The 12198-nt window shown below is 36.5% G+C and overlaps 1 protein-coding gene across 1 annotated transcript; it reads right to left on the bottom strand.

The window, feature by feature from the left end:
- Nucleotides 1-297: 297 nt before the first annotated feature.
- On the bottom strand, nucleotides 298-11992 carry stxbp2 (syntaxin binding protein 2). Its single transcript, XM_053339184.1, has 19 exons — nucleotides 11921-11992; nucleotides 8322-8371; nucleotides 8153-8234; nucleotides 7933-8009; nucleotides 7761-7836; nucleotides 7321-7424; nucleotides 7014-7162; nucleotides 6839-6923; nucleotides 6065-6195; nucleotides 5827-5934; nucleotides 5289-5346; nucleotides 5095-5160; nucleotides 4555-4635; nucleotides 2693-2834; nucleotides 2477-2583; nucleotides 2297-2395; nucleotides 2119-2204; nucleotides 1135-1295; nucleotides 298-1027 (listed from the first exon to the last, which is right to left on the bottom strand). The coding sequence occupies exons 1-19, from the start codon at nucleotides 11955-11957 to the stop codon at nucleotides 948-950; spliced, it is 1779 nt and encodes a 592-aa protein (XP_053195159.1). The 5' UTR covers nucleotides 11958-11992; the 3' UTR covers nucleotides 298-947.
- Between the last annotated feature and the right edge of the window lie 206 nt (nucleotides 11993-12198).

Genomic DNA, 12198 nt, shown 5'->3' on the forward strand with positions numbered 1-12198 from the left:
CACTGTATTTAATGTTCATATTTGCATTATGAAGCTTCCACATTGTTATTATATGAAGCAAGAAGGCCCAGGCTGCAGTACTAAGATCAACAAAACTGACCCCGCCTTGATACGCAATCAGACGCCATGTTAATGGTGACCTCAAAATACTTGGTTCCGTTTGTAGATTTTATAGATGGAAGGTGTACATATTGAATATTGAAATTCATGGTCTGATATATTGATGAAGCTCATAGCTTGTGAGGATCTTCACTTCAGATGGTTTGTCACACATTTAAAACAACTTTTAAATCACAATTCAAGAGTGAACATAATGTTTCTTTATTACTTATTTTTAACAACCAAGAAACACACACACACACCACACTTGCTCCCAGCAATATAGCTATTAAAGTAAAAGGTAAATGTGCAAGATTTCATAAGACAGCAGGTGAGACATTTTTGTCTGAGATAAGATTTCCCAAATGAGGAAGAAAAGGGTACCTAGAGAAAACAGGTATCACACATTTAATGTCCCTGGATACAAGGTACATAATGACTTTTATACATCTAAATTAGACTTAAATAAGATTTTTGCTGTGAGATGATCAGTTTTGTGGTAATGATGCAATATTTTCAGAACGAAACTAAGGAAATCAAATACATAGTAACAAAAATAATTATTTGAGAATAATACAATAATCAAAATATGAATAATGCCTACATTCAAATTAAATATTTTCAATCAAAAAAGTATACAGAACCAATTTCACAACCAATAATAAAAAGAAACTTCTAAAATAAAATAAAGCATCACAAATATTTCCTTCCATCTACATCTAAAATTTCTCTTCATGTTTCACTTCAGATGTCGGAGATGCTGTGACAGAAGTCCAGCAACCAATCATCTCAAAGGAAAGACTAAACCCTTATTCCAGTGTGCTCTTCCCTGTTCAGGATCTAACAATCTAACAATCAGGATTAGGAACTTGGTCCAGACTCTTCAGGTCATTGAGGAAGCTGGTTGGAGTCAGGATGTGAGATGACCCTGTCAAGGAGAAAATGATATATTGAATATAGGCAAATCTTTAATGCTACATTTATGGGAGAAAGCAGGTACAGACATCATGTTGCTTCACAACAGCAATTGCTTACCAATCAGCACTTCCCATTTTCCATCAGTGGCTCGGGTGACTTCATAAGCAGAGCGCATCTCTGAGTGCGACAGCCCACCGATCACAAAAATGATAAGCCGTGGCCCAGAGCGATATTCTGTTGGAGATTTGTTTTTGTGCCAGTGTCCAAAACGTGCACTGCTGTAAAATAATTAAAACAATAACTGAACAACAAGTAACTAAACAAAGGGAGATTCTTGTCAGAAGCCAGTTTCATTACACAAACATGATCTATCATTAAGGGGGCCTGAGAAGAAGCAGTAATCGGAAACAAAGAAAGAAATGACATTTTTCCAGTCCGGATGTCAACACCATCAGCTGTGGGCGTAACAAGAATAAGTAAAAGCACATGTGAGAGAATTTAAGCTCAAGTTCATATTATATTTATATTTTATTGTAATTCTCTGCTTACATCCGCTGCTAATCAGGTTACAAAGGTTCAACTGCTAGGTCTAGTTTTATATAGCTAGCACTGTATAGCTGGCCTGTACTCTAGTGTTAATACTAATGACTACTCAGCTTTAATTCTGCACTTTGCTAAAAGGAAATGATGGAGATAGGCATTGTGCATTATAAAGATTATGAGTGAACCCAGGTCCATCAAAGTGGTTTGTATAAGCACCATCATCATGATGGGAATTCCCTGGAGGATTATATTCGGTATTCAAAGCAAAACTGGCCTAATTTCATTTTATCAACTCTAACTTACCCTGTCAAAAGCTTGTCTCAGTCTCAGTTACAGGGATAAAAGCTTTCATTTTGCAAAAATAATCTGGCCGTTACCCCACTTTATAGTTGTGTTGCTTCAAAAACCAAACAAACAAAAAACAAATAAATACAACAGACCTTTTTCCAGACTAATACTTCCTTAGGTCATCAGAAAAATTGCATGCTTTCATTTAATAATTTCTTTACACAAATGCAACTCTGATAAAATGCAAGTGTTCTCTTTTCTAGTTCTCACCTGACTGCAGTCTGGGTTGTGTTGATGGGAGCAGGATCAGAGATGAATGGCCACTGCTTTTTGTCCAGTTTATCCTCTATGGCATCCTGAGACACCAAAACACAGACAGTGTAAAAATCTGAACACAAAAATTAAGCAGGTGTGGCAGCAACATATGAAACCTCACTGGCTTTAATACCTCCATGATGTCTTTGATGGTGGGTGTCCATCTAGAGAGTTGGTATGTGCTCTCTGTGCGCACCTTTCGCTCTGGCAGCGTTTTACCAGCATTGCGGCCCTAACAAACAACATATCACATGTAAGAAATAATCACATACAAACATTAGGACCATAGCCAAACTGAAAGCAAGAACTTTACCTCAGTTATAATGTTACAGCCAAGATTCTGTAGATTGGTGATGATGTTGCTGTCTGCCTGTATGTTTGCATGCTGAATGAGCTTGGCGAGGTTCTCCTCCCCAATGCCTGCGTGGCAAACCAAACTCAATAACATTTGATGCTTATTTGCACAAAACTATTGGTTTTAAAACATCACATAGGTATTGCTGAAAACACAGTGGTTTCAAGGACCCACCTTTTTTCTTGTGGAATATGTAGAGCAGTATGATGCGGATTTTGTCATAGGCCTTAATTTCATTGTTGAGGAGCACAGGAACAATGCTCTTCATGGCATCTTTTAGAGGTTCCCCCTCTGCATTTGAACCAATTGCAAGGTCCTGTGGAAGACACCAGTGGTTAACCTTTAACTGCTACAGTAATCTGATTTACCAATCACACCTTAAGTCAGCTGACAGCTGGGCAGCTGACACTCTTAACAGAGCAGTATTCATGAGTGCAAATTCTGCTGTATATTGTGTATGTGTAGATATCTGCTGCTTTGCAACCTTGTTCTATGTCTTCTCAAATTCAATTCAGTTCTCTCACTATAATTTAGGAAGACTGCAATTGCTCTGACTCAATGTTTTTGTCATAAACTACTGTAATCTTACAAAGGATCCGAGCATACTTACAGGTTTTCAAGTTACACATTTTCACTTAACAGTGAAAAACAGAAACAAAAACTGTCCTAGATTATTTAGTGAACTTCCAGACTTGCATTTGTAATCCAGTAACTATGTCAAAAATAATATTGGCTACTTAACTAGGGCTTTTATACTTGCGTCTAGCTTTGGGATTTCCCTTTAATGATATCCTGGTTATCGTGCAACCTCCCTTAAAACTCTTGCTAAGCTTTATGGTGAATTTGGACTAAGCTTTGTTAGGGCCAATCAACAATAAAGCTTTTTTTGCAAGCAATTTAAATTTGAAAATGACAAGAATAGCACATCTAAATAACGTACATATTTTTTTATGTTACACACATGAATTTGTAAATGCTTGCTCAAACACTATCTAACACTTAGACAAGTGACAGCTGACAGAGAGCTACTGCTGTTTAGATGACATTGTCCATCAAAGAGCCAAAACATGTCCATTGGATTAAAGAGGCAGCTTTTAGACATGCTGACAATCCATTAATGTAGTTGAGTCACTCAGTCAACAAAAAGGCCCCATTAACACTTGCATTTCATAATGTCACAACTGTGCATAGCTTATCAGTTCCTGTGCAGTTGAGACTCATTTGATACAAGACTAAATGTGGCAGGATACATGCCCTCATGGAGACAAATTATGTCTGGCACTTCCAAATAAACAGTGGGGTTTGGCACTGGTCTGGGCCTTGGCTTTTTATACTTTAAACTCTTACATGAGCCTGGACGGATTTCTACATAACCAAGTAGCACATGTGTGGTATTAAATGCCTTTATATGCAGTGATGACATAACAGCTTCTTCTGCATTTCTGTAGATATATGGATGCTGATATCCGGTCACAAGCTTCTTATGAAACATTACAGTAAGATTCTCCATTAAATATCACCAGACCGTGCCAATGGCATTTGAACATACGCCAGAGGAGCTATAAATAAAGACGATATCATGTTGGGGTCATTTAATGTACTGAGTGAGTGGGACAGAGTAATTCCATGTCAGACACTCTCTCTTAAGATACTTACTGTCAGTGGCCAACACAGTAGGGCATGCTAGCTGATCCTGAGTGATAAAAAAACTACTGACTGACAGGTTTTGCCAACAACACAACGGCAGACAAATTCCAAGAAGTTCAGTGGCTCAGTGGTAATCTACGGCTGCCTTTCTCTTGAGGGATCAAGAGTCCATTATGTATTTCTATTTATACGTTCAACTACAGATGTACTAGATCACTACAGCTTCACTTGTTAAATTCTCAGACAAGTATAGATGTCATAAACTGGATGTTTGCTACAATAAAAATACTGTCTGTGTCTGAATACCTCTGGTTTTCTAGGTCAAAATTTGGATGATACTGTCATAACATGAGATTAGTTTCACTTGTACACTCCACAAGAGTACTGACCTGTTCCACTTCACAAAGCTTATCGAGTGATGCCTTGAATTTCTTCATACATGCTTCAGCTAGGTGCAGGTGAGTAGAGTACTGTGAATGAAATAAAAATAAGCATTACGTGTACAATGCTGCAGTATTAACTATTCATCTATAATTACAACAAAAGTCAATATATGATCTGTAGAATCACTATTTAAAAGATAAGCCAACTTCTTTTTGCAAAGCTAGAATCTAGAGATAATACTGGAGCTTCTCCAATAAAAAAAAAAAAGGATTTTAGTCAAAATGGACAGTCAATGTAGAAGGCAAATGGACTACAATGTCGGCAAATCAACTAAAAGTACTTTAAAACTTTAAAAGAAATGCAGAGACTCTGAATAATCCATAATTTACTGTCAGAAGTATCTCCTAATGAAAGATGTTCAAAACTCTGATCTTGTTGTCATTTGTATAGTCCCAATCTTGAGCAGTGGAGAGAGTACCATCTTTACATAATGAAGATTATTATAGGAAAAAGGTGCACAGCTGGCTTTTCTTCATCCCACTCACATTGCTCAGCTCCTTCTGATACTGTGGCATCTTCTTTAACATCTGAGAGAGATCTTTGATGTTGGCCTGAAATGGAAAACACACATGTACTGATACTGCATAACAACAACGGCAACAACAAAAGTATTGATGTTATATAATGGACATTTGTACTAATAACTAAACAAATATGATTATTCCACATAAATACTCACATTGTCAGTGCACATTCTCTTGCTCTCACAAAAGGTGCGAAGAAGCTCTGTCACTTTCCTGCAATTAATTTAGGAAATGATTGTTAATAAGCTCTCAAATTGTAAAATAGGTACCTCACAAGACCAAAACTTTACCCAACTGTTAGATATGCACACCATTGCACACACATACATTCTATCCCACAATAGCACTCACAACATGACTTCCAGTATGCGTACTTCCTTTGTCTTCTGTGAGTGTTTTTTTGCATTTGTATGTGTGTATGTGTGTGTGTGTGTGTCATATAAGCTTACATCTTATCTCGCCCCTCCATTTCTTACTAAAATATAACTTCAGTGAACAAAAAATAGGCAAACTCATTATTTTATTTCCACTGATTATAATATTATAATGACAGCAACAATTTCTAACTGTGAAAGTGCACCCAGCAAAGTGTGTGTTTTGAAGGTGTAATATACAGCCAGGTGAAAGCGCTGATCAGCACTTGTTGGGAAGAATGACTGTGAATGACTGTGAAAGGCAATCATGTGGACTTACTTAGTGACATCTGCAATGTGCATATGTCTGAGCTGAATCCAGAGCTCATCATCTTCGTCCAATAACACTTCTTTGTCTGTTGCATTCCCAATGCCGGTTGACTGGTACCTTAAAATAAAAAAAAGAGTATACGTTATGTACAACAAAACTTTGTGTGGAAATATAGGACGCCAAATCCAGCAGAGTGACCTTGGCAAATCCAGTGAAAAGCAGACAGTAAAATCAGATGTTTACTCACTTATAGATATCCTGATTGATGTCAAGCAAATCATAAGCCATGGCCTGGAAGGTCAACTCGTGTAGAATAGGTGAGATGGGATCAAACCCACGATCAATAATCAGTAGCTGGGATCGCGCCTTATCTGCACCCTTAAAAGTAATAAAGATTGGGCATATGAATCAGTAAAAATTAAAGACATAAATTTCTTTACATGCATAATAAACTAGGATCTAGTCTATAGTACACACAAAATATAATGTCCGTTGTGTTTTTGTGAGTATTTCATGCAGTTAGAAGTGTTATCAGCTTTTATCTGTTAAAAAAAATAAAATAAATAAAAATCACAAATCACTGTCTAACTGATGCAGCATGAGGCTACACTTCAGCAAACTTGCCATGTCAAGTATAGTGAAAGGAAATACAGAGAAGGCTTATACAGCATAGTATTTTAATGCACTTCAGATGAATGGGGGGAAAAAGAACAGTAATACATGCCTGTTAAGACCCATCTCAGGAGCAAGGAAATGTCAGCTAAGAGAGACAGAAAAGAAGAAGGGAAACAGAGAAAGGTCCAGCAAAGTTTGAGAAAAATTAGGAAATAAACAGGAAATAAAACCCAGAAACGTCTATAACCAGCAAGTGATGAGCTGCAGAATCCCAATGGAAGTTTATTTTCTTGAATGAAAAGGCTGGTTCAGCAGAAAAAAAGCAGTGTAAGAATCGAGTTGTAGATTTTCTGTCAAAGAATTTAATCAATACAGTAGATGACATAGGAATTGATGTGGGTGGTACCTCTCCCATGCTTGGGTTGTCAGCTTTGTGAGCATTCAGGTGTTGGTAGACCTCTTCAGCCAGTCTTGCATTATCCTCTGGCCCTCTGTGAAACAGAATGGCAAACAACTTCAAATAAGCAAGTAAATTCAGTGGCAAACTAATTTTATTGTACTTTGATTCAAGGCTGCCATACTTGCGGTATCGGATTGCAGGGTACTCCTTAAGTGTGTCACACAGGGTTGCAATCTGCTCAGCCAGAGTCTCTATCATTTTGTCTCTATCTACACTGGGTGTTGAGCTATAGAAGGAGTACATGGAGGTCGGGTCATCCAGGGAGAACACCTGTAGAGGTGACAGGGATTAAGATTTGTCTCAGTTTGAATTTGCACTTTTAGAATTTGAAAAGATCTGGAGCTAAGTGAGCGTGTCTTTGGATGATGATAGGCCTATCTGTAATGTTGATGATGTGGGTTTAGGTAAAGTGGACACCAGTCTCCTACCTGAGACTCGTATGGCAGGAAAGCAACGTTGATCTCTTTTAAAGTCTTGACAACCTTGGCAACTCTGGATCTCCCAATCTCAGCGAATAGGCCATCTGGGCAAGCTACAGGAGCAAAAGAACAACAAATATTAGGAAATGCAATAGCTTGATCTAATTTATATATTTAGTAAATGTAAATGTTTTGAACATTTTTTGCCTACTAGCCAAATGGTTAGTTTACATATTTTAAAAACAGCCAATCAATAGATTACCACTGTCTTTTTTGGCTTGTGACTGAATCAAATCTACCAGTCACTTGCATATTTTACCAGCTTTTCACACATGACTGGTACTAATTTTGAGCCCTGAACAATATATTTGAAAATAACATTATTCATAAAGTTTTCTGTAGCTGTAGCAGAGTATACTGTTAACACACACACACACAAACAAACTTACTGTCAGTGAAGAAGATGTGTGCTCCTTTGTAAGTAAAAGCACTGTCTTTGAAGTCGTTAATGAGGGCACGAACCGACTGTAATTCAAAAAACAAAATGTTGTTTACAAGAGGTTGAATATGGAGAATATGGAAATATGAGAAATCCTAAAATGAACACAGAAGACCACTAACCTTCTCCACTGGAGAAATCAAATATATGGCCTCCAGACTAGAGATGGGCTCCCTGCGTTTATTGATGTCCTCCACAACTGAAAAGCAGAGAAGAGAGGAATTAACTGATATCACCTTAAGATCCCGGAGGACCTTTGCCCCCCCGCGCCCCCAAGTGTTAGAGTATATGTACCATCATCTATACAACTGACGAAAGACCAATAATTATCTGCATACTTACTGGTCACCCCCTCAGCCAAAATGTCAGACATCTTGCAGCAAGAGGACAGGATCCGCATGCTTATGTGGTCAACAATTAGAACCTAAAGAAACAGGAAACAAAAAGGGATTATAATTCAGTGTGACACAATCAGGGTATTTCTTGACTCTATCTATTTTGCAACAGTTACCTTCCATTCTCCATCCTTCTTCACACTCTTGATGACCCCATTGAGAATTTCTGTAGAGGAGAAGACACAGATTATATGATATCAGATATATGATTATAGAACTCAATCAATAACTTCTGAGAAATGATTTCTAACTCAGTACAGGAAAAAAGTTTGTAAAGTGGATAAAAAGTGAATATTCACAATGACTCAGCATAGCAATAACTAAGCAATGCTGTTTGTAAAATGGAAGTATTGTAAAACCCATTAATTTTATTTGATGATGTAACTTATGTTGGACATTATTGTGACATTTTTCTAAAAAGGAAATGAGGAAATGTATGATTCAAAACAGTTCATTTTTTTTACTGCAGCATTGTAACTTAGATTTCTATAAAGTACAACTAAATCCAGCATGTGTTGTGCATCAGTGGATTAAAAGAGTAAAATAATACATATGTGGTTTAATTAAAAGGTTTTCTTTACACTACAAAATAAAACGGAAAGCTAAATATGTACACGTGTATACATTTAATAAAGTTTTGTGCGTAAACACAATGCAAAAGGTTAGAGGTCAGTTACAAGTCTACAACTCTACATCAGGAACCAGGAAGTTTCTTAAAAACAAACCCATATTTGGCACTTGTTTTTACCAACTCAGTGGGCTGGGTGCAGCTGTCTTGCGTTATACTGTTGAGATGACAGGCTGTGAGTATCACACAACAGCACAGTTGTTCGTGTGATAGGCACAACAGCTGAGGTGTGGTTCTACTGGTGAAACAAACTGCTAAACTGAGTAGTGTTTTACAGTGGGGGTGGGACAACAAGGCCAAAATGCCCAGAACAGACACATTAACCTACAGAGTAAAAGAGCAGAGATGCTATTTCATGTAGAAAAAGACATTATTTTTACCTACTCTAAATTATATGGGTGGTTCATGACAATCATTTACTTGGGGGAAACCCTGAAACCTTTTACTGACAATGTTTTTTGAAGGAAGCATTGAAAGAAGGACATAGTGGGAAGAAGCATGCAGAAAAATGAAGAGCTATACAAATGTGTTATCATGTTGCTCCCTCAACTTCCTTGTTGAACATATTTAGAATTGCAGCAGTGACTCACTGAGACATCTGATTCACTGCTACTATTCTTATCACCACATCAATTCACTTGCAGATTGATTGGCTGAAGTTGGGGAATTTAATTCAATAGTTAATTATAAAGAAAAACATTATTGTGCTTCTCTTACTGTTATGTGTCATCACTATGTTATGAACATCTTAAAAAAAGGTTTGCTGTTGATGAGGTTACTGAATATCTGTTTCTGAGTCAGGCAGAGCTAAGATCTAGTTTTATAGCAACATACCATACATTCAACAACATAAAACTGTCTGCCAGAATTACTTCAGACTAGCTGACAGCAAATTATGTAAATGTAAATATAAAAATTTTAAAATCTCCTTATTATATACTTTTATGTGGAAAATTCCACCCTGACAAATATCTTGTCTTGTAATGCCAAACCTATTTCCAAACTGGGAACTGGAAACAGTGACTACTTGTTACATTAAAATAGACAACCATTTCAAGCCATCCTGGCAAAGTTAACCTTTGTATTTGGTCATTTTAAAATGTCCAAACAAGATCACCCTGGACGCCCATCTTTACTAAAGATTATATTCTATTTGGCAATATTAACAGTGACAAAGGAGAGGACCTGCACACACCTTTGCTTAAACAATATTTCAAGCATAAGCTCAAACTCATAAGACCTGGCCAAATGCCTCCATTTCCATCTGTTTATACTGAATTCATAAATGTGTGTTTTATACTCTGATTGTCATAAATAATAAGAATTATGGCCTTGAATTGAGCAGAAGGTAATGTAAAAGACAGAGACAAGCACACATTCCAAAACTCATTGAAATTAACCTTTATTATTGTTATTAGTCTAGTAAAAACAAATATCAAGTCCTTGTTGGCCTGATCCTGGGCAAGCTCAGGATTATTAGCAGTATACACTTAAAGGTTTCAGCAGTTTTGAGTGATGGGTGTGTTCACACTAGACACTACACTCCTAATCTGGAGTTGTATCCGTATTAAAAACATTTAACCAATTACAGTTTAAAGTTGTTCAGAATAATTGAAACACTTCATTCTAATACTTAACATATTGTGTAACATGTGGCCATTTTATAAGGTACACCTGTACAATCTAATGCAATTCAATACAACAGCTCAGCCATTAATTCTACTTTTAGAAGTTTATGATGTTTTTGCTGACAGCTTTAAATCTGTAAATTCAAATATTTGTTTATTACATGAGGCCATATTTAAAGATGATGTTGTACTGAACTACGTTATACTGGAAGGTGTTTCACATTTTTTTGTCCTCTCTATTTACATAAACGAGGGGAGGGGGGGGGGGGGGGGGGGGGGCAGAATATGAAAAACACATCCGAATATGTAATGCAGCTCAGTGCAACACCAACTGTGAAATCAATGCTAAAACATATAGGCCTAATTTAATTAACACCTCTATGACAAGTCTGCTAAAGTTCTCAATAATACTAAGAAAGTGGATCAGATCACACTGGCTCCCTGGCTGTCTGTAAAACAAATTATTTTAAAAAAACTATAATTGGTTTATGAAGCGCTGAGTGTTTGATTAATGTATTAGTAATATCAAACATTTTAATCCTGTTTTACCTGTCTTATTCTATTTTTGAAACTCTATTTTATTATTATATCCAATTAAACACTTTTAAAATTGTATTTAAATGTCTTTTTATATTGCTTTGCATTGCTTTTACATTCTGCCTTATATGTTTTATGTAAAGCACTTTGACTTTCCTTGTGATAATATTTGTATTTGTATACAAATAAACTTGTCTTGCTTATGACCAAAAAAATCCTGAACATTATAAGCAACCTAAAAGCAAAATGTATGGCTGAACTGATGTATTGATTACATTAGATTGTATAGGTGTATCTAATAAACTAAACTAATACACATTAAACTTAAGGAGTAAACATTAGACTTATATAATATTAACTGAATTAGTAAATATTTGTGAACATCTACTACTTTTACACCTTTTTCATTTGTTAAACTATTACAAAAGACAATTGCGTTACTACTAAAATGTAAGATACACTAAAAACATTTTCTCTACCAACAGTTTGTGACTTTGCTGATGTTTAATTGCTTAATTGATAGATATGTTGATTTAACTAGTCCATCACAAGCGAAGTTAACTTCCTTCTCGGTAAACTTAGTTAGCCTAACAACTAGCTAACAACTTAATCATTGTACGTCTGTCCAATGTCACAACAACAACCCAACATTTCCACCCAGTGAATGTCATTACCACTGCATGCTACACAATAATATTACTTTTTTTGGCCATAACTTAATTAGTTAGATGAGATGATTTCCTTCGGTAATGTTAGCATTTTAACTGGAGCAGGAAGAAACCTCAGGGTGTTTACTGTGAAGTTTGGCGTCATTTATTTATTAAGCTGCGACGTTAAAAGTTTGGTTAAACTACCGTGTGTCTTCTGGTTTTGATGATCTTCACGAAAAAATACATTTTTATACAATAAATATGTCACTTACTTTCTCCTACTACCGCTTTCAGCCCAGTCGGTGCCATCTTGACAGCAGTCTGCTGGTTAGACGCTCACTTCCTTGTTGTTAAAGCCTGTATGGTCCAAGCACACACCTATTCACTAAGAAATACTGACCCCTACTGGCTGAGAGTCATATCAGTAGTCACCTTCTTTTCATAGCGAGGAATATTTGTGAGGTAACTTGATTCCAGGTCATTTTAGCCTTAGTTGAAGTTTGTATGGTCCAAGCACACGTCCATTCACGGTGAAATACTGACCCCTACT

This window comes from Scomber japonicus, chromosome 18 (genome assembly GCF_027409825.1).
Source record: "Scomber japonicus isolate fScoJap1 chromosome 18, fScoJap1.pri, whole genome shotgun sequence".
NCBI classification, from domain to species: Eukaryota; Metazoa; Chordata; class Actinopteri; order Scombriformes; family Scombridae; genus Scomber; species Scomber japonicus.